The sequence below is a fragment of the Pipistrellus kuhlii genome, unplaced genomic scaffold (assembly GCF_014108245.1).
Source record: "Pipistrellus kuhlii isolate mPipKuh1 unplaced genomic scaffold, mPipKuh1.p scaffold_m20_p_2, whole genome shotgun sequence".
Taxonomy (NCBI): Eukaryota; Metazoa; Chordata; class Mammalia; order Chiroptera; family Vespertilionidae; genus Pipistrellus; species Pipistrellus kuhlii.
Window position 1 is genome coordinate 173746246 of NW_023425515.1, and position 26375 is coordinate 173772620.

At 61.4% G+C, this 26375-nt stretch overlaps 1 protein-coding gene across 1 annotated transcript; it reads left to right on the forward strand.

The window, feature by feature from the left end:
- Positions 1-346: 346 nt before the first annotated feature.
- Positions 347-25162, forward strand: COL8A2 (collagen type VIII alpha 2 chain). Its single transcript, XM_036445483.2, has 4 exons — positions 347-473; positions 8685-8727; positions 20170-20378; positions 20937-25162. Exons 3-4 carry the CDS (start codon positions 20186-20188, stop codon positions 22853-22855), a joined length of 2112 nt encoding a protein of 703 aa, XP_036301376.1. The 5' UTR covers positions 347-473; positions 8685-8727; positions 20170-20185; the 3' UTR covers positions 22856-25162.
- Positions 25163-26375: the final 1213 nt, after the last annotated feature.

The following is a 26375-nucleotide window of genomic DNA, read 5'->3' on the forward strand; positions in this document are numbered from 1 at the left end:
TGCCTCCTGCACAACCCCCACCGGGGATGTGCCCACAGCCAAGGTACATGTCCTTGACCGGAATCGAACCCGGGACCATTCAGTCCGCAGGCCACTGAGCCAAACCGGTTTCGGCGGTCCCGGTTCTTGAGGGCACGGGGCCGTGGGCACGGGGTGGGTGACTGGGGGACCAGCTGCCTGGGGTGCGGCTGGGGGGTGTCCCAGATGGGTCTCGGGAGGGAGGCTGACTTCGAGGCCGCCGGTGCCGGGCCAGGCGGGCGCGGGCCTTGGCCGCGGCTGTGGAAAGAGGAGGGCGGAGGCCCCGCCCGCCGCCCCTCCCGCCGCCGGCCTCCCCCACCCCGCCGCCCGCCCGCCCACTCCGAGCCGCGGGGCGGCCGCAGAGCGACGCGGAGCCCCGCCGGCGCGGACCCCGACGACGCCCTCCGCGGAGCCGCCCGGCTGCCCTCCGTCCGGAGCGGCGGGCGGCCCTGCAGGTAACGGCTGCCGGGTCTCGGGGCTCCCGGCGGAGACCAGCCCGTGCCTCCCCGGGCTGTCCGGCGGCCGGGCTGGCGCCTCTGGGGCGCTGGGTGGGGATGGGTCTGGATGGGGACCGGACCGGAGCCACCCAGGTCCCTGCGCCCCTTCCCCCCCGGAGCTGCCCGGCAGGACCCTGATACGGCCCCTCCGCCCTCCCCCCTCCCAGAAGCGGGGTCCACCGCCAGACGCGCCGGTGGGGTCCCCGACTCTGAGCCTGTCACCTCTTCCCACCTGAGGACGGGGTGACAAAGCCTCCCTCGCCAGGTGGAGGAGAGGGTGGCGAGGGGCCTTAGAGCGCCCCCAGTGGGCAGGAAGTCCCTGGCCCGCCCTCCCCTCGCTCTGCCTTGGCCACCTCTCCGTTCCCGTCTTTCAGCTCCTGTCCCCGCGTCCCTCCTGTTCTAGGTGTCCTGGCAGCACCTCCCCCAACAGGAGGCAGCTCCTGCGGGATGTCCCTGCCCCAGGCTCAGCGCCCCCCCAGCCCCAGGCGGACTGCAGGGGTGAGGGGGCCACTGCCAGCCCAGAGGCGGGGGCCCATGGCCCCAGAACAGCCCCCCAATGTGTCTGTCTTGGGCTGGAAGCACAGTGGCCCTAGGAGTCCTTGGACGGAGAAATGCTGTTCAGTCCTAGGAGCCCAGGAGTTGTGAGCTGGGGACAGGCAGGCGCCCCAAGTCTGCTTGGTGTGCGCGTGTGTGTGTGTGTGTGTGTGTGTGTGTGTGTGTGTTTCTGCCTGTGGGCCTGTCAGTGTGTGCACTGAGGGGTGGGGGGGACAGTGAGTGTCTGCCAGGATGTTCTCAATGAGCATGTCGGTAAGTGTGTGAGACCCTCGGTGTGTGTGAGAGCATGCTGGGCTCCTGGCACGGAAGTGCTGCTGACCTCCCTCAGGGGGACCCTGGCAATCCTCACCTCCTTCCTCCCGCCTGGCCTGCCGGGGTGCCTGGGGCCCGGCCTGCGCCGTGTTTGGTGGCCGCTCGGAGAGCCCCAGCCTCCCGGGAGCTGTGGGCACATGGAAGGTCTGGGGCCGACGGGCTGAGGTGGCTGGAGGGCAGGCAACCTGGGGTCCCTCTCTGGGAACGGACCCCCTGTCCTGAGCCCAGGGGAGGAGGGGGGGCTGAGGAGGCACCCTGGGGAGTCGTGGTCTCTGTTAGGGGAAGATGTCCCCACGGACCCTTGGACACACAATCACCCCTCAACGATAGTGCGGACGCACCAGGCATACACAGACACGCACAGCTACACTCCCTCCCACTGACAGTCACACACCATCACACACGTGAACATGCTCTACTGAAACACTCCACCAAAGGCACTGAAACAACAACGGGGCATGTGCACATACATGCACACACCCAGACTCCTGCAGACTCACAGCAGCCCGCACAGCCCCGCCAGACACACACAGACGGGACAACACACGCACACACCCTCGCTCACACTCACACTCAGACACGCTCGCCAGGGGCTCTCTCCGGTTTCACATTGTCTACCACAGAGAAAATAAGTGCTTCCGCTCTTTGGCTCAGAGGAAGGGGAGAGAAAAAATGGAAGCGAATGTATCTGCGAGCAAGAGAGAAGGGAAAGATACCAAACAGGCTGTCAGCCTGAGCACCCCCACTCCCACCCCTGCCCGGGGCCTGAGCCAGACCAGACATGGGCGGGACCCCAGCTGCCTGCCCTGCTGCTCCACCACCTCAGCCCCCTACCCTCCGGGCAGGCCTAGGGCTTCCCTAGTAGGAAGTGGGTCCTCAGATGAACTGGTCCCGTCTGTGGCCAGAGGCACTTGGAAGTTGGGGTGGAAGAACTGGGGCACAGCGACCTCTCATGTGGGGTGCAGCTGTGTCTCAGGGTGTCCGTCCAGGTGCACCATGCAGGACCGAGTGTGGGAGGGAGGGGTGGTCAGGGAGGCAGCAGCTGGGTCGAGCTTTCGAGAAGGAGAGCTCTGACAGGTGCAGGGGGTGGACGGGGTGAGGGGAGGGCGTTCCGGTCAGAGGGAACAGCGTGTGCAAAGGCGCGGAGGTGGAAGCTGCGGAGTCCTCTCAGGGGCAGTGAGCTGCCGTTGGCTCAGACATGGGGGCGTGAGTGAGAGGGACTGACCACTGCTTCGAGGTCAGGTTTCCAGAGGGCGTGTCCAGAGAAAGGATGTGAACCGCAGAGTGGTTCAATCTGGCTATCACCCTGGTTTCTTTGGGGGTCAACGACAAAGGGGGATCTTATAGTCAAGGAGACTGTTGTCCTGGGAGGAAGGGGTGGTTGCCATGGGAATGAGAGGAAGGAAGAGATGGAGAGTAAGAAGAGAGACTAGACTGGCCTCAGTGACTGGCTGGCGGGGTGAACGGAGGACAGGCCAGGAGCTTTGCCTGGGGTGACTGTAGGCTGTCCCCAGAGGAAGAGGGTGAAGGGGAGACATGGAGGCAGGGGTCTGAGTGTTGAGTGTGGCCATGAGTTGGGGCGGGGAGTAGTGTCTGGGGGGCCTGGGGTGTGTACGGAAGCCCAAGTGGGAGTGAGTGGGAGGGCACGGGCATACACATGATTGCCCGGACATCAGCTGGGGAGGTCACACGCCAATAGGGAATCCCAGACTCTGTTCTGGGGGCATTTGCAGGGTGTGGTGTGTGGACAGTGGGCCTTGAGTGAAGGCGGTACATACTGTGAGGGGAAGAGAGGCCGTGGGAGCCAGACAGGCTGGGGTTACTTTTCCTGTGACCCTGGGTAAGAGACTTTTCAGCCTCGCGCCTCAGTTTCCCCACCTACCGAATGGGATGCTATTACTTGTATCTACGGTCATTTTGCCTGCAGAGGGGTGAGGAGGGTCCCAGCTCACGCAGTGATGGGGGTGCAGCCCTTTCACCCAGACTTCTGATCGGTGTGTTACACACTCCGGTGCGATCCTGGGGAGGGACTAGGAAAGAGTTTAAGTGGGAGGTGGCTCTCCCCATGTAACCTGGACGGGCGACGGGTCCTGGCTCTTGGAGGGCAGGAGAAGGGGTGGCAGCGGGCTGGTGCCTCCCGGGAGAACGGGACTCACTTCCCGGATGGGCTCATAGAGACTCAGAGAGGAACCTGCCTGGGATCACTCGCAGCCAGTGGGAGGACTGAGACCAGAGACCAGGACCCTGGGCTCGGGGCTCCCTTCCTCCCAGAGCGCCTCCCATCCCCGCCCCCTCAACACTTGGGGTGGAGGGAACCTTGTCGCCTGAAGTTCCCTAATTTCAGTTCTTCTCCGTCCCATTGCGGGAGGGGACCAACAAGAGTCAATTGGGCCAAAACCGGTTTGGCTCAGTGGATAGAGCGTCGGCCTGCGGACTGAAAGGTCCCAGGTTCGATTCTGGCCAAGGGCATGTACATTGGTTGCGGGCACATCCCCGGTAGGGGGTGTGCAAGAGGCAGCTGGTCAATGTTTCTCTCTCATCGATGTTTCAAGCTCTCTATCCCCCTCCCTTCCTCTCTGTAAAAAATCAATAAAATATATTTAAAAAAAAAGTTTGTTGGGCACCGATGGTGTGCCAGGTCCCGGTGTCATGTAGTCCTGGTAACCGTGCTGCAGGGCGCGGTGACCATGTAACAGAGGGCGAAGTGGAGGCTCTCAGAGGCTGGTCACTGGCCAAGTGTCACCGTGCTGAGGTCTGTGAGCACGCACAGCCCACGTTCTTCCCACTGCGCCCTGCCCAGTGGGGAAGGCGAGGAAGCCCAGCTGGGGAGCGGGCACAGAGCACCGCGCCTTCTCCTAGCGCAGGGGCTGCTCTGGGGAGGAGGACCTGGGGGAACAGCAGGCACGAGAAGGCCGGGCCCAGAGGGAGCCCAGAACAGCGCGGGTGAGGCCCTGTCCCCGCGGCCCCGGGAGGGAGGCCTCCTCTGGAGGAAGGGGCCCTGGCCTCCTTCCTGTAACCTCAGGTGACGCTGGGTCTCCGCAGCCTGTGCGCTGGGCCAGTGAGGCCATCCTGGCTCCCCATAGAGCCTGGGGTGAGGAGAGCGGGGATGGTGGGGTGGAGGGGCCCTTTCTCCTCCCCTGAAAGGTCTCGGGGGGTCTCTCCACCTCTAACATCACGGCCCTCAATACCCAGGGGTTTTCTGTCCTCCCTCCCGGCCGCCCGGCAGCTCTGCGGGAGCCCTTCAGGCCATGTGCCCGCTGACAGGCGACCCCGGCGTAGCTCAGCTCGTGGCAGACATTCTTCTCATAGTTCCGGGAGCGCAGCAAATCCCCGCTCAGCCAGGAATGCACAGCGCCCTCCTGCAGCGGCAGCAGGGGCGAGGGTGGGGGAGCCCAGAGGGGGAGGCCAGAGGGGCTGAGGGCGTGTGGAGGACCCTCACCCTCACCCTCACTCAGCCCCACCCCCAGGCACACTATGCCTCCGCTCCGGGGAGCGGGGGGGGGGGGGTGTCCCCCACTATCCGTGGGTCCTCTGTGGACTCCCAGCTGGGGTCCAAACCCTGGGACCGCCCACCACTGGCTACCTGGGCGAACTTGGGGGTGACTTCTCTCTGAGCCTCGGTTTCTTCAGCGGTACAAGAGGGGTTATCATCCGACCACACAGGGCTGGGGGAGGTGTCACGGGGGTACAGTAATGTAATACGAGTGAACGGCTCGTATTTATTTATTAACGGCTCCTTTATGTCAAGCACTGCTTGAAGTTCACCATAGGAAGTCAGCTCCTTTAATCCTCACAAAGGCACTGAGAAGCTGAGGCCTAGATGAGTGAGGCCACGTGCTGGTTAGAGGTGGGGCTGGAGCAGATGGCTCTTCACCCATCCTGCGATTTGTAAGGCCGGACAGCCCAGGGCCCGCCCCAGTGGAGGCTCAGAAGGTGGGGACCTCGCCCAGGAGCCCGTCTCTGGGACAGGCGACTATGCTCAGGGCCATTGGCACCTCAGCTTGGAGAGGTGGGAGCAGGAAGGGGGACTGGGGCACTGCCCCTCCGCCCTGGGAGCCCTGCAGCTCTTAGAAGCTGGTGGGGCTGGGGGTGCATACTGTCCCCCCCCACCTCCATCTGGCCTGGGATTTAGCTGGTGGCAGGCTCTGTGCAAGGAGGAGATATCGCCAGGGGAGAGGCTCACGGAGGAGATTAGGGAAGGCCGCCGGGGGTGAAGGTTAGGAACAGAGTCGCATTGACGTCGGCTCAGGCACGGCCCTGGCCCACTAACCCGCGCCAGCTTCCTGCTGAGTGGGACCGAGGAGGGAACCTTGGTCCCTGGAGCGGCCCCTGAAGCCCTCGATGGAGCTGTGCCCGCCTGGAGGGCCGTGTGGCCGTCTGGCTGAGGCAGCGCCGGTGGGGGTGGAGAAGCCTGAGAGGTCTCCGGGAAGCCCGAGGGCACGGGGTTTGGCCATGTTGGGGGCTGGGCAAGCCCCAGTGCCACCGAGTCCTGTCATCTGCTCCTCGGAAAAGAGGACAGCGACTCCTGCCTTACCTGGGCGTGGGAGCGTGCGGTGAGAGGACGCCGGAGCGTGCCGAGTGCTGTGTCTGGGACATAGCATGTACTTGGGGTTCAAAGGGCTAACGTGGGCGGAGGGTGTGGGCAGCCAGCTGCTGCAAGCTGGGCCCTGGCTCTCTCATCTTTAAAAAAAAATTTATATATATAATTTTATTGATTTTTTACAGAGAGGAAGGGAGAGAGATAGAGAGCTAGAAACGTCGATGAGAGAGAAACATTGACCAGCTGCCTCTTGCACACCAGGGATGTGCCCACAACCGATTTGCATGCCCTTGCCCGGAATCGAACCTGGGACTTTTCAGTCCGCAGACTGACGCTCTACCACTGAGCCAAACCGGTTTCGGCTCGGCTCTCTCATCTTGATGTTCAAGGCATTTCTCAGGCCGACCCCAGCCCGCCCTTCTCGTCTCAGATCACCCCTCTAGCGGAGAAGTGAACAACCCAAGCTTTGGGGTCAACAGCCTAAGTTCAGAGCCAGACTCTACCCCTCGTGAGCGGTGTGCCCCTGGGCCAGTGACTTAGCCTCTCTGTGCCGATGCCTGCCTCCGGGGGAAGGGAGAGCAAAGCTGCTGCTGCTCCGGATTGTGGTGAGGACGCTGAGCTCAGCCCTGGGAGATCCCGGGACAGCGCTTGGCATGTAGCAGACGCACAGTCGATGTTAGCTGTGTTTGGTTAGTTCATTTATTTATGTTTTATTTCCAGCCTGAGCTTTCACACCTCCAAACCCTCACGCACGCTGTCTCCACGGCCTGGACTGATTGCCTCTCCTTGTCGTCACGCAGTTAAATCCATGTTTATTTCTAAAAAAAAAAAACCCAGACCCAATATGCCACTTTCCCTCCCCAAGCTTCATGGTGGGGTGGGGGCGGGGGCCAGAGCAGCTGGGGTTCAGTTGGGCAGTGGGACCTCCCACCCAGCTCCGTCAGCCAGACCGGGCCCTCAGACCTACCTGTGCGGCCACGGTCACGGTGTTCAGGGTGGTAGGGATGGGGGCAGGCTCAGCTGGGCAGGAGGGAAGGCCTTAGCGTCTGGCGGCCTGTGCAGTGAGAGGCGGGGCCAGGGTGTCAGAGTTTCCATGGGAGCAGGCAGAGGCGAGCGAGCAGCTGAGGGAGAGAGTGACGCGGCCGGTAGGTCTTCTGCCAGGTGGGCTGGCTGGGAGTTCCCTCCCCATCCGCCCGAGGGCTACACCTGGCCCTGGCCTGTGGCCTCCGCTCCCCCGTGGACAGCTGAGTGACCTGGACTAGGGCTGGCACCCGCCTGGCCTCATGGCTGATCGAGGCAGAAACGGGGGCCTGGCTATTCAGGGTCCTGACTGTATCACCTCCCTGCTCAACAACCCTCCGTGGCTCCCCATTGCCTGCCACAGGAACACAAGCACGGCATTCGAGGCTCCTCATGAGGTTGCCTCACCTTTCTGGGCTCCTGCTTGTCCTTTCAACCCCTCAGCACTTCGGGATCTTCCCCGGATCAGCCGAGCAGCTTCCTACTGCCAGAAACTCCTTTTCTGACGTTGTCTGCCTTTCAGGCCCCTCCTCACCCCTCAGGACCCAGCTCTGGTGTCCCTCCCACACGGATCCTGTTGGGGGAACTCAGAGGGGAGGCCACGTTCCCCGCTCTGTGTCCCCACAGCCCAGAGACCATCGCCAGCTGTGTGGTGGCCACTTGTCTGACGCTTCCAGCTAAATCAGGGCAGGACGGGGCCTGGGCCGGGCCATTTCTGTGTCCCAAAGCCCAGCCGAGGGTCCCCCACACAGAAGGAGCTCCTCCAGGCAGGAAACCTAGCTTGTGGAGGGACACCCCAGCCCAGGACCCGGTACCTACCGTGTTTCCCCGAAAATAAGACATCCTCCGAAAATAAGACCTAGCTCATGGAAAGATAAGACATCCCCTGAAAATAAGACCTAGAGCAACTTTGGGAGAAAAAAATTAATATAAGACACTGTCTTATTTTCGGGGAAACAGGGTAGTAGGGATTTCTCTAGCATGAAAGCTGGCACACAGGAGGGGCTTTTTATTTTTATTTTTATTTTAAAATATATTTTATTGATTTTTTTTTACAGAGAGGAAGGGATAGGGAGAGTTAGAAACATCGATGAGAGCCGGTACCGGTTTGGCTCAATGGATAGAGCGTCTGCTTGGGGACTGAAGGGTCCCGGGTTCGATTCCAGTCAAGGGCATGTACCTTGGTTGCGGGCATAGAGGCAGCTGATCGATGACTCTCATCGATGTTTCTAACTCTCTATTTCTCTCCCTTTCTCTCTGTATAAAAATCAATAAGATATATTAAAAAAAAAAAAGAAGAAACATCGATGAGAGAGAAGTATCCATCAGCTGCCTCCTGCACCCCCCCCCCCCCCCCACTGGGGATGTGCCTGCAACCAAGGTACATACATGCCCTTGACCAGAATCAAACCTGGAACCTGGGACCCTTCAGTCCGCAGGCTGACGCTCTACCCAGGGAGCCAAACTGGCCGGGGCCAGAAGGGGCTCCTTCAGCCTGGGCCTGGGCCAGGAGGAACTCCGTCAAGTCAAGGCCGGGCTCCCCGTGGACACGGATAAGCATGCAGGACATGAATGGAGGGAGTCACCCCTGGCGTCCTGCGGAGAGAGACTGAGGCCGGGGCCAGTGTTCCGGCAGGGGCTGCTGGTGCCAGCCCAGGGCGGGCACCGCGGGGGCTGTGAGCTAGGGCAGGAGGCTTCCGGGCCCTGGCACCTTCCTCACTGTCTCTCTCTTTCCTCCGCAGGCCTCGCCTCTGCTGGGACCTCAGAGGCCCCTCCACCTGAAAGGTAAGCCAGAGGGGGGCCTCGGGCAGGAACACCCCCGGCGGGGGAGGCCGCGGCCCAGGCCTGCTCCCCCTGCTGCGCGGGAGCCCCTCCCGGCCCGGCTGTCCGGCAGGCGGCCCTCGCAGGTGACCTCAGCTCCCTGCGGCCGGGGCTTTAGAACCTCGGCCCAACTCGGAAGCAGCTTTTTCTCATTTGTGAGCTATTTCTCCCGGCTCCTTGGCGGGGCCTGTGTTTGCTTGGCCTGCCGGGTGCAGTGGCCTGGCGGTGCTCCCGCGGGCCCCTTCCCTGCCCGGCCGCGGGGAAGCCACGGAGGCCCAGGAATCTTGGCAGGCGCGGGAGGCAGCGGGCGGCGGGTGGCGCTCCGGAAAAGGCTGCAAATGTGAACCAGAAGGCGAGGGGTTGGCAGCGAAGAGTCCCGGCCTGGCCTGGCCTGGCCTGGCCTGGGGCCCGGGGGTGGCTGGGCCTGGGGGACCCTTCGATGTCCAGGCCCGGTCAGAGACTGAGTGATGGCACCGGCTGAGGCCTGAGCCCGGGCAGGGGAGGGCCAGTCCCCTGGCAGCCTCCTGCGGATACCTCGTTGCCCTGGTCCTGCCCACTGCGGGGCCTCTTCTGGGTCATCTGCCCTCGCCCAGGTATTCCCCCCTCCTGGTCACTTATTGCCCTAAGACGCTCCTCCCCAGGGGGGTTTGTTGGGTGGCCAGTCTCAGGGATTGGTAGAGGCCGGGGGCCCACGTGGTGCACCTCGTTGCTTGTCGGGAGGGAGGTCCAGCCCTGCCCCCTCCGGCCCGGAGCTGAGAACTCTGGAAGAGCCACAAGAACAAGGGGCCCTGTGAGCGGCCACCCTGCAGGCTTGGCTGGATGTGGGTGGGAGGCGGGTGGTTAGAGGTCTCTAAAGCCAGAGCACCTACTGTGTGCACCTACTGTGTTGAGCACCTACTGTGTGCCAAGCCCAGTCAGGGATGAGGCTGGGGGTGTGGGGAGAGATGCCTAGGAGGAGAAGGTTTTACCTAAGGGAGGCAGGGAAAGCTGCTTGGAGGAGGAGGCATTCAAACTGGGATCTTAAGTGGAGAATAACACGTTTGCCTGGAGGAGAGGGACAGAAAGGGCAATCAGGGGAGAACATGCAGGCGAAGGCGGGCGGGTGGGCACAGGAAACAGTGACGTTAGGAGTGTCTGGCTATTGGGGACGCTGGGGCTCGGGTGCGGTGGGTCCTCTCACCCCCTACACGCGGCTGTTTCCCCCAGGGCAAGTCCATGGCCCTCCTCCAGGCTGCAGGAGCCCTGTCAGCGAAGCCCTGTTTTATCTCCAGCCAAAGTCTCTCTGGAGTCCCTGACCCACAGGTTCTCTGCCTCCTGCACACCCACCCAGACATGCCCCTGCCCCGGGCTCCTTGCCCTGCTGTTTGCTCTGCTCTCAGTTTCAAAGGTTCCACCGTCATCCCTCGGGGCCGGCTGAACTCTGACCTGTCCTTCCAGCCTCCTTCCAATGCTGCTTCCCAAAGCGAGGTCCCCTGGGGTCTGGGAGGCGAGGGCGTCGGGACTCTTGGTGGAACTGAAGCCTGGTGGGGAGGCCCTCCTGTCCCTGCACCTGCCCAGAGCCGAGAACTCCGGGCGATGAGGCGGCCCGGGCAGCCTGGCCCAGCCTGCCGCCCCCTCCCCGCCCGGCTCCCGGATTCCGGCGGCTCTTTGGCTTGGGAGCAGCCCTCACACCTGCCCACTGGGATCTGAGGGGGTCAGAGCCTCCTATTGATCCTGTGGGGCGGCCCAGGGGTCGTTGGGTGGGTCAGACACAGACCTGAAGGCGGCATGAGCGTCGGGGCTGTGAGTGCTCTTTCCGAGGCCCCACCAAGTGACCAACAGCTCGGGATTCACAGGGCCCGGAACTCAGACAGGGATCTAGGGACAGCATATAGGGGAGGACAGAGGACAGGCAGGGCCACAGAGGGAGGAGGCAGGACACACCAAGCGATGCCTGATCGCAGGCCTGTGGACCTGGACGTAGGGACAGAGGCGGGAGGAAGGGACGCAGATGGGCGTGACACCCACCCACATGGCTCCCTCACCCATAACTCTGAGTGTGTTTCCTCCCCCGACCCCCACCGAGGTGATCTCGCATTAGTCTCTCTCCACCTGTTTCACCCGCCTCCCGTCTTAACTGGTTCACATCCTACTGAGTTTACAGTCTGCCTCCTCCTCCAGGGAGCCACCGAAGAACAACATGGAATTTTTTTAAAAAAATATATATTTTATTTATTTATTACAGAGAGGAAGGGAGAGGGATAGAGAGTTAGAAACATCCATGAGAGAGAAACATGGATCAGCTGACCTCCGCACACCCACTACTGGGGATGTGCCCGCGACCAAGGTACATGCCCTTGACTGGAATTGAACCTGGGACCCTTCAGTCTACAGGCGCATGCTCTATCCACTGAGCCAAACCAGTCAGAGCACAACATGGGATTTACTGTGTTGGTATCAGGCAGCCACTGGAGGATCCAGAGCAGGCGAGGCCCTGGCAGAGCGGTGCCAGAGTGAGGCCCACAGACAGGCGGCCAGAGCTGTGAGAGATGCAGGTGTTGGGCCCTGCCCCACACCCACTGAACAGGACCCCTGAGGCTGGTGGCGCTTAAGAACCTGTGTTTCAAAAAACTGTCTGCTGCGCCCGGGCCACTGTGCCTCAGTGGGCAGGGTCACGGGGTTCAATTCCTGGTCAGGGGCATGTGCCTGGGTTGCAGGTTTAATCCCTGGCCCCGGTCTGGGCGCATGTGGGAAGCAACCGATTGATGTGTCTCTCTCACATCGATGTTTCTCTCTCTCCCCCTTCCTCCCTCTCTTCCACTCCCTCTAAAAATCAATGGAAAGAATATCCTGGGGCGAGGATTAACAAAACCAAAAACAGCCAACGGTCTTGTGCACGCTGGAGTTTGAGAAGCGAGGCTGCAGTACCTACAGGGTGTGTCAGGGAGAACAGCGACGCCGAGGGCGAGGGGTAGGAGACGGGCTGCTCTGACAGGCCGGGTGAGGACTGGGCCATTTCATTGAACAATCTTCATGGCGTGGGGGGAGGGCCAGGCTCTGGCTGCGGGTTGGGACAGTGCAGGTCTGTATGAAGGCAGACTGCGGGGAAGAGGAGAAGGAACAGAAGTGAGAGACGTGGGGGAGACAGGTTGGGTTGGGGGGGAGGGTGAAGGAGCGGGGCTGTCACGTAGAAGGACACGCGGGAAAGGCCGCGAGTGGGGCTGAGCGGGCAGGAGGCAGAGCGGCCTTTTCTGAGTGTGCTAAGGGGGTACGTAGGCAGAGGGACTCCTTACTGCCGGGTAAGGTCAGAAGTGACGCCGTTTCTGGCCTGGGCACCTGTGGTGGCAGCCCAGCCAGAGGGGGTGGGGGTCCCTGGTGGTGGGATGAGTGTGAGCTGCAAGTGCAGGAGGAACGTGGAGATGGGAGAGAGGAGGCCCGAGCCAGCGCCCTGGGGCAAGCCTGGGTCTGCACAGAGGCAGGCAGACGGGAGTTCCAGAGGAACCTTCCCAGGAAGGAGGAGCAGGGCCCCCGTGAATTCAGTGTTGGAGAGAAGGAAGCACCAGGGTCAGAGGGTGCGGTGAGCCCGAGTGGGACTGAGGCGTAAAGACAGGCCTTTCAAGAAGCTTGGCTGAGAAGGGCTGGAAAGAGATGAGGTGGCTGAGGCCGGGGTAGGAGTTAGGCCTGTGAGGACATGGGCTGGAGGGGCTGGAGACGGGACGGGAGGTGGGGGGGAGGCACCCTGGACAGCGAGTGGCCCCTGAGAAAGAGGTTTGGAGGGGCCTGGGCCTTGAGTGGGAGACAGGACCTCCTTCAGCTGAGACTCGGTAAAGGATGGCGGGAAAAGGTCTCCAATTTCCCAAGCTGGGAGGCTCAGGAACCCTGGAGAAGTCTGGAGCGGCCCAGTTAGGCATTTGTGGGCGGGCATCATGCCCAGCGGGCAAGGCGGGCAGTGTCTCTGTTTCTCTCCAAGATCCATAATTCCATCCTGGTCCTGAGCAGGCCATGTGACCCTGGTCAGCTTCACCTCAGAAGTAGTCTGAGAAAAGCCTAGAAGGCCTGAAAGCTGATTTTAGGGAACTTTCACAAGGTCCTGGCCTTGGGCAGCAAGTCCACCGGAGTTTTGTAAGGGCTGGGGAGATGCTGCTTTACAGCAGGAGGGACTGAGGTTAGACCGAAGGCAGAACTTCCCGGCCATCAGGGGAGCAGGACAGGGCAGCACCTGGGGGTGCTGTCGGCTCAGAGCGCCTGTTAATCCTTTCACAGAGGAGGACACCGAGGTTCAGAGAGGTTAATTCACTTGCCCACGATCACCCAACTGCTAAGTCGCTGTGCTTGAGGGGGCGTCCGGGGGCTGCCAGGGCCGAGGAGGGCCTCAGGGACTCCCAGGATGGACCCCTGAGAGGGAGAGAGGGAGCAAGAAACGCTGTTCACCTGTGCGGTGGCAGAGACGGGGTCGGAGAGAGACAGGCAGAGACAGAGACGCAGAGAGAAGTTAGTCAGGGCAGAGACCCAGGGGGAGCAGGGAGGCAGGAGGCTCGGGGGAGCAAGCGGGGCCGCGATCCCGATCCCGCAGAAATGTCTCCACAACAGGAAGCGTCTCATAACATGCCTGTGGTTTGGCCGGGCCCGCTGCCTGCGCGCTCCCCGCGGCGCCCTCGGCTGCAGCGCCGGCCGGTCTGGGGTCCCGGGCCCGGAGCCGGAGGACCCGGGGCCACCAGCCACGCCTGGGCACCGCCTCTGGGGGCCCTCCCTCGGGCCCCTTTACCGTCCGGACCGCTGAGAGCTCCTCTGTGAAGTGGGGCGGGGGGACCCCGAAATTCCATGGGGTCAGCTGGGCCCCTCCGTGAGGGCACCGGACCCTCTGAGGAGACGGGAGGAGAGGGGGCACGTGAGCTGGTGCCCGGCCCACTCGTGTGTGTGTGTGTGTGTGTGTGTGTGTGTGTGCGCCTGTGTGTAGTTGGGGGAGAGGGTTGCCTTCCTGCCACCTCTTCCTGCCGGGGCCTGTTCCTCCCCCACCTCGGTCTGAAAGACCCCAGAGCACCGCCCGCGCCCAGCCAGCCTCCTTGGCCGGCCGGAGGAGGCCCAGGCTGCCACAAAACGCTGACTTGGACAAAACGCTGCTTTACGGGGATTTGTTGAAAAGGGGGGAAATCCCCGCTAAGGACTTGCAGCTGTCCAAACAGCGCGTCCACCCTGCCGCCGCCACCGCTCAATCCCCTGAATCAGCGTCTCCTGGTGCACCCCACCTCGTGCCCCTGCCGGCCCGGCCCCTTCCCAGCCGCCCGGCCCCTGCCTTTCTTCCGAAGAGGCGACCAGAGAGGGTGGTGGCTTGCCCAAGGTCACACAGCACAGCCAGGCCCGAGCCTCCAGGCCCTCCCAGCATTCCTCTCGGAAAGAACCAGGGACTCGGGACCGAATCCTCCTTCCCTCGCACCTCTGCTCCCCGGGCAGGCTGCTCGCAGCGGAAGGACGGCCTGGCCCCTTCCCCTCTGGCCTGGGGCGAGGGGAAGGTGTGTGTGACAGGTGTCTGTGAGGCTGAAGAAAGGACTAAGAGCTATCGGCATGACCTTTAAAGTTGATGGCGAATTGAGCTCATCAAACATTTATTGAGCACCACAGTTTGCCAGCCCAGTCCTGTGTCGGGCACAGAGTCAGGGGTATGCGGAGGGTAGAGAGAGTAGAGGAGTCAAAAGAGAAATAAGCACTGAGATGGGAGCCCTGATCGGTTTGGCCCAGTGGATAGAGTGTCAGCCTGTGGACTCAAAGGGCCCCAGGTTCGACTCCAGTCAAGGGCATGTACCTTGGTTGCGGGCACATCCCCAATAGGGGGTGTGCAAGAGGCAGCTGATCGATGTTTCTCTCTCATTGATGTTTTTAACTTTCTATCTCTCTCCCTCTCTGTAAAAAAATCAATAATAATAATAATAAAAGACTGAGACCGGGACCCGCAGGCATCAGCGGAGACCAGGAGGGATCCAGTAGGTTTCCCGACACCCAGGAGTCAGTAGGAGGGAGGCGTGGAGCCACAGGGGCCAGAACCGCACACAGAGGGAGAGCCTCGGGGAGCCTGGGCGTGTGGGCAGGGGTGGCCGTGAGAAGGCGGGGATGAGGGGGGCACTCAGAGGTGCCCAGGCACCCTGGCTCTGATGGTGGCTGGGTGGGGTGGGGGCAGTCTGTCCCCCCTGGCTGCTGTGGTGTGTCATCCCAGGGCATCGTTTCTCTGTGCAGCCCCTTCTTCCGCCATGCACCCGCTCCCGGACTGGCACATGCCAGCCTTGCCTCTGAGAGCCCGAGGGAGCACTCTCCCCCTCTTTCTCTCCTTTGCTTCCCTCTCAGCCTGGCTGTGGCTCCCGCAGGCTCCTCCCCCCGCCCTCCGGGCAGGATGTCGCAGTGTGGTTAAGAGCTCAGGTTCCCACGCCCTCTGTTCAAACCTGGCTCCCAGGCTAGACATCACTTCTTCTCCGCGCCCTGGGCTCCTCGCGCGCAGAGGGACAACAGCCCCCTCGCCCCGGACCTGGTGGAGAGAAATCTTCTCGGGAGCACGAGGTGCCGGGGCTGAGCCGTGCGGCCGGAGGTCTCCGAGCTCAGTGGGAGCTGCCATTTCCCCAGACACTTGCCCACTTGCCGCTCCAGCGGAAGGAGGGGCCGGGGTCCTGCAGTGACCTGCCCCCCTGGAGCAGGTGCAGGAGGTGCTGCTGAGTGTGTGTGTGAGGGCGTGCGGCAGGGACGCTGCCTGAGAGCCCTATTGCCCAGGAGGAATGAGAGCCAGGGAACTCGTACGGGGCCCTGTGCCGACTCAACTGGATTTGGCTCTTCCTTTGGCAAACGTCTGCCTGTGTCCCCCACGGTCCTCCCCGCTGAGCCTGAGGCGGCCTGTCCTCTCCATCACCCCCCACTCCCAGTGAGGCCTTGGCTCCCATCCCTAGAGCCAGGGCTGTCCTGAGTCCTCCTATGGTGGTGCCATGACCTGGCCTCTGGCCCACTCAGGCCAGCTGGCTCCCTTCCCTCCCCCTGCCTCCTGCTGCCTTCCCCGCCCTGCCGCCTGCTCCTCCACCCCCGGCCATGCACCAGGCAGAACATTCTGGTCCTGTGAGTGTGAGCACTGCTCCCCCTTCGCCTCTGTGGGCCCCGGCTCAGGTGCCCATGCACGAGGGCCCTTTCCTGGTCAGGAGAGATGGGATGGTCAGGTGGTCAGGGGCTGGGGCTCAAGGCTCAGACTGCCTGGTTTAGCTCCTGATTGCATCCGTTTTCCTCGCCTCTAAAACGCAGGGATGTAAAACATTAGGCCGTGCCTGGCCTGGCCAGCGCCTCCGTCAGCAGGACCCGAAGGCCAGGCCTGCACCGTCAGCCTCACAGTGCTGGTGACCATCACGTGGCGTCCAGTTAGAGCAGGGCCGGTGCTGAGGGCGGGCTCTGGACGAGGCCTCAGCTCTCACACCTTCCCAGTCGTGGGCCCTGGGCAGGATCGTGCCCCCTAAGCTTCTGCCTCAGGGTCTGTGAAATGAGGACAGGAATGCCTGAGCCCCGGGGTGGGGGGCCCTGAGTGGATCCCACTGCATGAAGCCTGCTTGGTCTGGCTTGTGGGAGCCCTGCCAGGGGTAGGTATCCCTGTCGGGCTGAGGCTCAGGGGGTGGTGTGCCCTGCCCAAGGTTACAGAACAGGTTGATGGCAGAGCTGGGATTTGAACCCAGAGCTGGGTTGGCAGCTCCCCCAGCCATCTTCAGAGCCCCGCACTCATGCCTGCAGAGCTCTGTATGAGGCTGGGTTCAAGGAACATGGGATGCAGGCCCACACGCACCCCAGTTACTAGGGAGCTTCTGCTCCCCACAGGCACCCCAGTGTGCACACCCTTCCCCTGAGCCCCTGGAGGCCAGGCATTGGTGCCCAGAGACCCCTGGGTGCCCCATGCAAATATTGGTGGGTGCGTGCTGTGAGGCAGACGGTATCTATCAGCACAGCAGCCTAGAAGCAGGCTGCTAGCCTGTTTAAATAAATCTTTATTGGGATATGATTCATGTATTATATAACTGACCCATTTAATGTGTATGATTCAATGGCTTTTACAAATATGTTCATGCCCTAGCCGGTTTGGCTCAGTGGATAGGTCAGCGGCCTGCGGACTGAAGGGTCCCAGGTTTGACTCCAGTCAAGGGCACATGCCTGGGCTGCAAGCTCAATCCCCAGGGTGGGGCATGCGGGAGGAAGCCAATGAATGATTCTCTTTAATCACTGATGTTTCTATCTCTCTCTCCCTCTTCCTTCCTCTCTGAAATCAATATATACATTCAGAGCTGAACAACCATCACTACAATCCATCCTAGAACGTTTTTATCACCCCTAATAGAAGCCCTGCATCCATTAGTAGTCTCTCCCCATAACTCCCTACCCCTGCCTTAGGCAACCACTAGTCTACGTTGCAGGTGGAGAAACAGCAGGTGCAAAGGCCTAGAGGTGTCGGCTGCCTGGTCTGGGAGCCGAAAGGAGTTCTGTGCTGTGAGAGCAGAGGGCTGGGGGGAGGGAGAGAGGCAGAGAAAGGCACAGTAGGTGGCAGGGCTGGACACAGGCACAGGTCAGGTTTGTATTGTACTTTCTTGAGGAAACTAAGCCATAAATACACATTTTTAATTAAATATATATTAGTGAAAGTAGATTTATTTCAAAACTATTTCTAGCCGAAGAGTTATATTTTCATCTGCTTCATCTATAAAGACATTTATGGTTCCATAAATATGGTCATTTTCATTTCAGTGATTGTAACACAGGAAAGCTAGATGGTTTCTGAGCTTCTCCCTTAAAGGACTTGTGCATTGGTTTGTGTGTGTCTCTGTAGTAGGAATGATATTGATACATTAGGAGCTCAGTGCACAAATGTGTGCACCTTGAAAGGAACTATGGGCTGCAAGGCTGCGGTGGCCCATCCTCCACGCCCCCCCCGGCCCCTCCCACCGGGGCCCCCCATCCTGCCTGGTCTGTTCCCTTTCTGCCAGCAGCCCTGCTCCCGCCACCACTGCTCCCACACGCTGACAGCACTGGCCCCCGCTCGCACCCACCAATGGCGCGAAGTGATTGGGGCTGGCGCGGCAGCAGGTGCAAGTGCCTGGTGGGACCATGGCACAGCACGGGAGCAAAGAATTTTCAGTAACCACCAGAGGCTCGCCCCATGTCAGTGACTGGCGACCAGCTTTGGTCTGGTGCGCCTGCTCACCTGCCCAACCATCCCGCTGCAGCTGACACCCACCATGTTCTGTGCATGCCCCCTGGTGGTCAGCACATGTCATAGCAAATGGGTTTTCAGTTGTTTTGCTATTTGCATATTAGGGTTTTATATATAGAGATGTGTTGCTACCTATTTAAGAATAAATCTGCCTGGCCAGTGTGGCTCAGTGGTTGAGCATCAACCTATGAACCAGGAGGTCACAGGTTCAGTTCCCAGTCAGGGCACATGTCTGGGATTATGGACTCCATCCTCAGTTTGGGGTATGCAGGAGGTAGCTGATCTGTGATTCTCTCTCATCATTGAGGTTTCTAGCTACCTGTCCCACTCTTTTTCTGTCTTAAATTATATATATATGCCTACGTGACCATTATAACAGAATGACGGGAAGGACCAGTCACTATGATGCACTCAACACAGGAGCTGCCCCCAGCCCACAGGCTCGATTGCCAATGTGGCCTGCCAGCCAATCTCCTGGTCCCTCCCCCCAGCCAGCAGGCCCTGGTCACCCAATCAGGGCTGGGCCCCCAGGCTGGGGTGGGGAACTGGGGGTGGTGGTGGTGAAAGCGGGCGGCAAGGGAAGGAGGGCGGGAGGCGGGGAACCTGATCAGCCTTGATCACTGGCCAGGCCTAGGGACCCCACCCATGCATGGATTTCATGCACTAGGCCTCGAGCATATATATGTATATATATCCATTTCATGTTGACACTAGGCCACCAATTTCCATTCTTCTGCCCAGTGCATTGAGTCAGTGGTAGGGGGTCATGTTCCCTGTAGCTCTTCGGGAGCTTCAGTAGGATGTGGCTCTACCAGGTCCTTTTATGGTTTGGATTTTCAGTAGGTGCAGCTGATGTGGAGGTCCATTTCTTTACACACAGGAAGCTTTATGAAATGTTAGTCACAAATGCCCTATTTTGAGAAACCATTTTGCATATGAGAAGAATACTGTTGAAATAAAAACATTATTTTCCCAGAAACTTAAGCTTTGTATATTGATCAGGGTGATTCTGAAAGTTAAAAGTATAAATGTTAGAATGTTATGTTATTGGTTTTTTTTAATTTTTAAAAATATATTTTATTTATTTATTTATTTATTTATTTATTTATTTATTACAGAGAGAAAGTTAGAAACATCAATCAGCTGCCTCCTGCACACTCCTCTACTGGGAATGTGCCCATTACCAAGGTACATGCCCTTGACCGGAATCGAACCTGGGACCCTTGTGTCCACAGGCCGATGCTCTATCCCACATGTGTCAAACACAAGGCCCGCGGGCCAAATCCGTCCCGCCAGGCCTTGCAATGTGGCCCGCACCGCGCTGTCATCACTGCACTCCGCTGAGTTTCCATCACAATGACAGTTTATGACTGTTCATTAAACCATTCGGCCCGCGATTTAGGCTGGATTTTAGATTTTGGCCCCTTCTCTGATTGAGTTCGACACCCCTATCCACTGAGCCAAACCGGCTAGGACTGTTGTTGTTAATTGTACTATTACATTATGTATTCAATAGGAAATCATAGCCGAGACTGGTTTGGCTGCAGGAGGCAGCTGACCGATGTCTCCCTTTCATCAATGTTTCTAACTCTCTATCCCTCTACTTTCCTCTCTGTAAAAAATCAATGAAATATATTTTAAAAAATAGTAAATCATGGCTTAGCAATAAAAATTCCCTTCTTGGGGAGGGCAAAGGCCTTGAATGCCTTCGGAGCAAATGGACTTGATCCTCAGGGCAGGGGAGCCCCAGATGTAAGGGGCTCCTGTGAGGTCAGACAGATCTAAGGCAGATCCCAGTCCTGCTTGCAAGAGGCCTTAGTTTTGTTGTCTGGAGAATGCAGATGACAAGGGTAATACCTGTGTAAAGTGTTGGGGGATTGCGCTCCCATCTCTGGAGAGCTCATCCCAGTGCCTGGCAGAGCCGAGCAAATGGCAGTGGGTGCTCTCATCATCAAAGGGGCCTGAGCCAGGGAGCTGCCGCGGTCCGAGCTGGGCTGTAAGGGGTCTGGCTGCAGACTGACCGGTCGGGGGGACAGGCTGTTTGCTGTCCAGGGGATGGAGAACCAGGGCTGGCTTAGGAGGATTAGGAGATAACCGTGCAGACTCGGAGACTTTGGGCATTGCTTGTGAATAATATCTAACTTCTGAGCGTTTGGTGAGTCCCTGGGCTGGCTCCGGGGCTGGCTTGATGGTCCCTCTCGTCCTCCCTGCAGCCCGCTCGCGGACGCCATGCGGGGGGCTCCTTCGCCCTGGTCGGTGCGGCCGCCGCTGCTGCTGCTGCTGGTGCTGGGCTGCGGGCCGCGGGCGGCCGCCGGCGGCGGGGCCGGAGCGGCGGCGGGATACGCGCCGGTGAAGTACGTGCAGCCCATGCACAAGGGACCCGTGGGGCCGCCCTTCCGCGAGGGCAAGGGCCAGTACCTGGGTGAGTACTCCCCACCCTGCACTGGCCCCCGACGGCTGCGACCCCCCGCCCCCTGCCTGCCACCTCCACCTCAGGTCACGGCCGTCCATCACCGCCAGAGAGCCCACATCCTCGTTCTTTCTGATGCGGCCCCGGGCCTCCCACCGTCCAGGGCCTGGAGACGGGCGGGCAGCGGGGTCTGTGGAGGGGAGGAGGGGCGGGGGTTGTGGGGTGAGGATGGGGTGGGGGGCGGTCTGCTCCGACCGGCTCTGCGGACGGCTGCTGGCGCCACCTGGCGGCCGTTCCTCTCTAGCACATGCAAGAATGAGAGGCTCCCAACCGGGATAGGTAGGATGATGCTAGGAGCTCTGGTTGAAGAAACCCTGACGCCCCCAAGATTGCCACTGGCCCCCCCGAAACTCCACCTTCTGTCGGAGCAGGCCGTGGTCTTCACGAACAGAGACAGAGCCTTGTCTTCTCCCAGTGCTCTCCATGCTGGTGGGGGGAGTGGGTCGGAGAGTCCTCGGTCCCCACTGACCAGGCCCCTGACTGTGCCTTCTCTCTCTCTCTTTCTCTCAGAAATGCCTCTACCGCTGCTGCCGATGGATCTGAAAGGAGAGCCTGGCCCCCCTGGGAAGCCCGGGCCTCGGGGCCCCCCCGGCCCTCCCGGCTTCCCAGGCAAGCCAGGCACTGGGAAGCCCGGGCTCCACGGGCAGCCTGGCCCCGCCGGCCCCCCCGGCTTCTCCCGGACGGGCAAGGCCGGGCCCCCGGGGCTCCCGGGCAAGGCTGGGCCGCCAGGGCAGCCAGGGCTCCGGGGGGAGCCAGGCATCCGAGGGGACCAGGGCCTCCGAGGCCCCCCAGGGCCCCCTGGCCTCCCTGGACCCACTGGCATTGCTGTTCCTGGGAAGCCAGGCCCTCAGGGGGTCCCAGGACCCCCGGGATTTGGGGGGGAGCCAGGGCCCCAGGGGGAGCCTGGGCCCCCAGGTGATCGAGGTCTGAAAGGGGATAACGGGGTGGGCCAACCAGGGTTGCCTGGGGCCCCGGGGCAGGGGGGTGCCCCCGGACCCCCTGGCCTCCCCGGTCCAGCTGGCTTGGGCAAACCAGGTTTGGACGGGCTCCCTGGGGCCCCAGGAGATAAGGGCGCATCTGGCCCTCCCGGGGTGCCAGGGCCCAGGGGGGAGCCAGGGGCGTTCGGCCCCAAAGGGCCCCCCGGGATGGATGGGGTGGGGATTCCAGGGTCAGCAGGAGTGCCAGGGCTACAGGGCCCAGCGGGGGCCAAAGGGGAACCGGGGACCCGGGGCCCGCCTGGCCTGATAGGCCCCACGGGCTACGGCATGCCTGGGCTGCCAGGCCTCAAGGGGGACAAGGGCCAGGCTGGGGTTCCAGGGCTCTTGGGGGACAGGGGTGAGCCGGGTGAGGATGGGGAACCAGGGGAGCAGGGCCCACAAGGCCTTGGGGGCCCCCCCGGACTTCCGGGGTCTGCAGGGCTCCCTGGAAGACGTGGGCTCCCCGGGCCTAAGGGGGAGGCAGGGCCCGGAGGCCCTCCGGGGTTGCCTGGCATTCGGGGTGACCAGGGGCCCAATGGCCTGGCTGGGAAACCTGGGCTCCCAGGGGAGAGGGGCCTTCCAGGGGGCCATGGACCCCCTGGGCCGACTGGGCCCCAGGGCGAGCAGGGCGTCCCGGGCCGCCCCGGGGGGCCGGGGGCGGCAGGAGCCCTGGGGCAGAAGGGTGACTTGGGGCTCCCCGGGCAGCCCGGCCTGAGAGGCCCCTCAGGAATCCCAGGACTGCAGGGCCCGGCCGGCCCCGTGGGGCCCCAGGGTCTGCCAGGCCTAAAGGGCGAACGGGGCCTGCCAGGGCCCCCCGGAGAGGGCAGCGTGGGGGAGCCTGGCGTGGCCGGGCCCACGGGGCCCCCCGGGGTCCCGGGGTCCCCAGGACTCACAGGGCCCCCGGGGCCTCCGGGGCCTCCGGGCCCCCCTGGCGCCCCGGGGGCCTTCGACGAGACGGGCATCGCGGGCCTGCACCTGCCCAGCGGCGGCGTGGAGGGCGCCGTGCTGGGCAAGGGCGGCAGGCCGCAGCTCGGGCTGGGCGAGCTGGCGGCCCAGGCCACGCCGGCCTTCACCGCGGTGCTCACCTCGCCCTTCCCGGCCTCCGGCATGCCCGTGAGGTTCGACCGGACCCTCTACAACGGCCGCCGCGGCTACAACCCGGCCACCGGCATCTTCACGTGCCCCGTGGGCGGCGTCTACTACTTCGCCTACCACGTGCACGTCAAGGGCACCAGCGTGTGGGTGGCGCTCTACAAGAACAACGTGCCCGCCACCTACACCTACGACGAGTACAAGAAGGGCTACCTGGACCAGGCGTCGGGCGGCGCCGTGCTGCAGCTGCGGCCCAACGACCAGGTGTGGGTGCAGATGCCCTCGGACCAGGCCAACGGCCTCTACTCCACCGAGTACATCCACTCCTCCTTTTCAGGGTTCCTGCTCTGCCCCACATAACCCGCGGGCCCCGCTGCCCTGCCTCCTCCTGCGTAGTGGTAGAGAGACCTTCTCACGTACAAGGAACCTGCATTTAAAGAAAAAAAAAACCAAAGGCCGAACAGAGGCGGGAACGGAGGCGGCCAGGCCCAGGCCGTGGCCTGGGCCTCTGCCCGGGGAGACGGACCTGGTTTCTCCCTCCATGCAGGCGGAGGTTGCTTCTGGAAGAGGCCGGCCCGAGTGTTCCCCTCCCCTCGGTGTCTGTGCAGTGTCGGGGTGGGGACCCCATATCTGCCCTGCCTGGCCTGCAGGCAAGGCCCCGGGGCACTTGGTCCAGCTGTGGGAGACCCCGCCCCCCGCGTCCTGGGCTGTCCTGGGGGTGAAACGCTGCTTCTCTGTGCGTCAGAGCTGAGGGGACGGAGCTCCCCGTCCATCCCCGTGGGGGGACATGTTCCCAAGCCCTGCCCTTCCTGCTGGCCCACAGGTGGCACCTGCTCAAGGCATGGAGCACGGCCTCGCTGTTATTGGCCGGGGCTCTCTCAGCTCCCTGGGACCTCCAGCATAAGCAGTGGGCCCCCTGAAGGGTTTATTTCCTTCCAGGGGGAAGGGAAGGAGGGGGCCATGTGGACCCTCTGCCAGGCCTGCAGTCCCAGGGGTGAGGCGGTGGCATCAGGCATGTGGAGGTGTGTGGCCCCTGCTGCAGGCTCCTGGGAAGGGCCACCCCCTCTCCTGGTGCCAGCCGCAGCCACGGGGAATGGTGGTTTGTGAAGGGTGGGGTTGGGGCTGGGGCAGGATGGCAAGCCTTCGCATGCCTTTCCATCTCCTCGGCTGCCCCCACCAGCTCTGGCTCTGCTCAGCAAGAGGGCAGCTGCCCAGGCCCGGCGGGAGGGGCACAGGCAGTCCGTTCACCCCCTGGGGGGAGGGCTGATTTTCTCACAAAGTGTTAAGGGATCCTTGCCACCCCCCAACCTAAGTGACCCCAAAACACAGCCTCTCGTGTAGCCCTCAGAACAAGGTGCACACAAGCTCAGGCATGAGACTCCGCCTGCTTTTCCCTAATGAAAACCACGTGTGTGTGTGAGTGTGTGTGTGTGTGTGTGTGTGTGTGTGTGTGTGTGTGTCTACTAAAGGGTTGGCCTGGGGGGCCTCCTCTCCTCCCACCTCTGGTTCCAATTTCCTGTTCTGAGCAGGATTAGGGCCCTGGAGGCTGAGGCTGCCAGCAGGCCCCTTTGGAATGAGCTGGCTCTGGATGTGCCGCCCTTTCCCCAGCCAGAGCTCCCCTGCAGGAAACAGGCCGGTCTCCCTTCCCTTCTCCCCTCCCGCAGCGCCTAGTTCGAGCTGAGTGGATGAAGCTGGGATTCGGGCTGGGGCAGGGAAGGTGGACACTTGCCCGTGAAGGACAGCCACTCTCCCGGTGGCTTGGGGCCGCCCCCTCAGCCCTCCCGAAGCCAGCCCCCCTCTCTGGACCAAGTGTGAGCCTGTTGGTCATCGGCACCTGGTTGCACGGCTCGGCCTGGCGGGGCCAGAACGTCCAGTTGAGAACGGAGGGTGGAGGGTGGAGGGTGACTGCCGATTCTGACTCGCTGAGCTGTGGCTCCCCCAGGCCCCTGGCCGGTCGGTCCTCTTCCCACAGCAAAGCAGACTGTTTGACTGCTCATGCTAATGTTCAAGAGGAAAAATGAAAACCCATCTGCCCGAGTGACACACTAAGAACAGGCTTTGGTAAGGTCCACAGTGGGGTTCTCACTCCCCAACACCCAGGAGAGCTCTCACACCGCACCTGCAGGCCTTGTGCTCAGCCCCCTCCAGGGGCCAAGGCCCCGCCACCACCTGACCCCCCGCCGCCACCTGACCCGTTGGGGAGGGCTCCCCACGGGCAGAAATTCACCAGCTCCCAGTGAACCCGGGCTCGGAGGAGGATGTGGGGAGCCACAGAGGCTGTTCCAGAGTTTGTGCTGAGTCACTCCGGCAGCCTGTGGAAGGGGGGCCGGTGCTTCGAAATGCCACCTCCCAGGTGCTGTCTACCTAACTGGCTAGCTTTGGTAAACGATGTCCGGTTTTAACATGAAAACCACATTGTGCATTTTTATATTCTGATTCCTCACTTTTTTTTTTTTTTTTAAGGTTAAGGTTTTAATATTTCCCATTTAGTGATTTCATTTCTAACCTGGTAGAAGCAGCTTAGTTCTCTGCATACCTATGAAGTGCCCTGTGTCACAGAAGATTCAGAACAATTGCACTGGGGAATCAGAGAAAATGGGGCTTCTTTTTGAAAAGAAAAACAGCATGGACTGTTGACACGGCCTCAATAAAACCTGTTGTGTAAAAGCGCGCGTGCGGAGACTGGCATTGACGCAGAGGGGGCTCAGGCTGGCTCTCCTCAGGCACCCAGGGAGCTCGCTCTGTGCCCTCAGGGAGCTGCCGGCCTGGTTTCTGTTGCCACATCAGAAACACTCCACGCTCTGAGGCTGCCAAGAAGCATTTTCAGAAACCAAAGCAAGCAGGGGCTGGGGCTGGGGGAGAGGGAGCAAGCTTCCCTGGAACATTCCTGCAAGCGCTCAGGGGTAGTGGAGCATGACAGCTGGCTCAGGACCCCAGGGGCCAAGTTTCAGCATCTGATACAAATTATGAATGAAATCTTGACTCTTTGCTCTTGGGGGCGGGGCTAGTGCCAGGCCCAGTGTTCTAGCAGGGCCCACAGAGCTGTGCCCAGCTGTGGGGATTGGGATGGCGTAGCTGAGAAGGCCTGTGGTTTGCCCAGCCTGGCAGAACACTCTTGGCTGAGAGCGGACCCGCCCAGCTGCCCTGAGACCCCGGGCTAACTGCAGAGGGCATGCTCCTCTCCCCGGGGCTGGAAGGATGCCCCCGATGTTGGATGGAGGTGTCTCCTCCCTCTCAATTCTCCTTTCTTTGAAATGAAGAGGCGCAGAACTTCCTAACCAGCGAGGCCTGTGCCTGGGGCCCAGGAGGCAGGTGAGGCACAGCTTTCAGTCCACCCGGAGCACCTGGGTCGACGCACCTTCCCCACCACAGGCTGGCAGTCCAGGGGGAGGAGGTACCCTCCGCCTCCCCCTCCAGGGCTTGTTTTCGGTCTGGCTGGGGCTGGGCCTATCTGGGAGTGAAGTCAGGCTGTGAGAGCAAGGACATCTGCCTGTTTCTGCCCTGGACTGGGTCACTCTGCGATCTCCAACAGGAAACGGCCCCAAACCATGACTTCTGCCCTTCCTGGGCGAACAACACTGTGGGAATTTGCCTTGACAGCCCAGCGGCTCGTCGCCTTGGGTCCCAGCGCTGAGGCGAGCACAGCCCACAGAGGCACTAGACAGGAAAGGTCAAGGGGGAGCGTGCATTCGGGGCAGAGGAGAAACAGGAAACTGGTGGGATTTCCCAAAAACAGTTTATTGCTGTGGCTTCCGCTGGAAGCTGTAACAAGTCTGAAACGGCCACGGCTAGGTGTGTGTGAGATCAGATAGATTCAGGCGCCCGTCTCCTGGACCATGGAAACCTGCTGCTCTCAGTCCTGCCCAACTAAGGACAGGTG

What these genes read in the sequence shown, in the direction of transcription:
- COL8A2 (XM_036445483.2), top strand. Translation starts at nt 20,186, where the DNA reads ATGCGGGGGGCTCCTTCGCCCTGGTCGGTGCGGCCGCCGCTGCTGCTG. An exon ending in GGGCAAGGGCCAGTACCTGG is followed by an intron (nt 20,379 to 20,936) that starts GTGAGTACTCCC and finishes TCTTTCTCTCAG; the next exon opens with AAATGCCTCTACCGCTGCTG.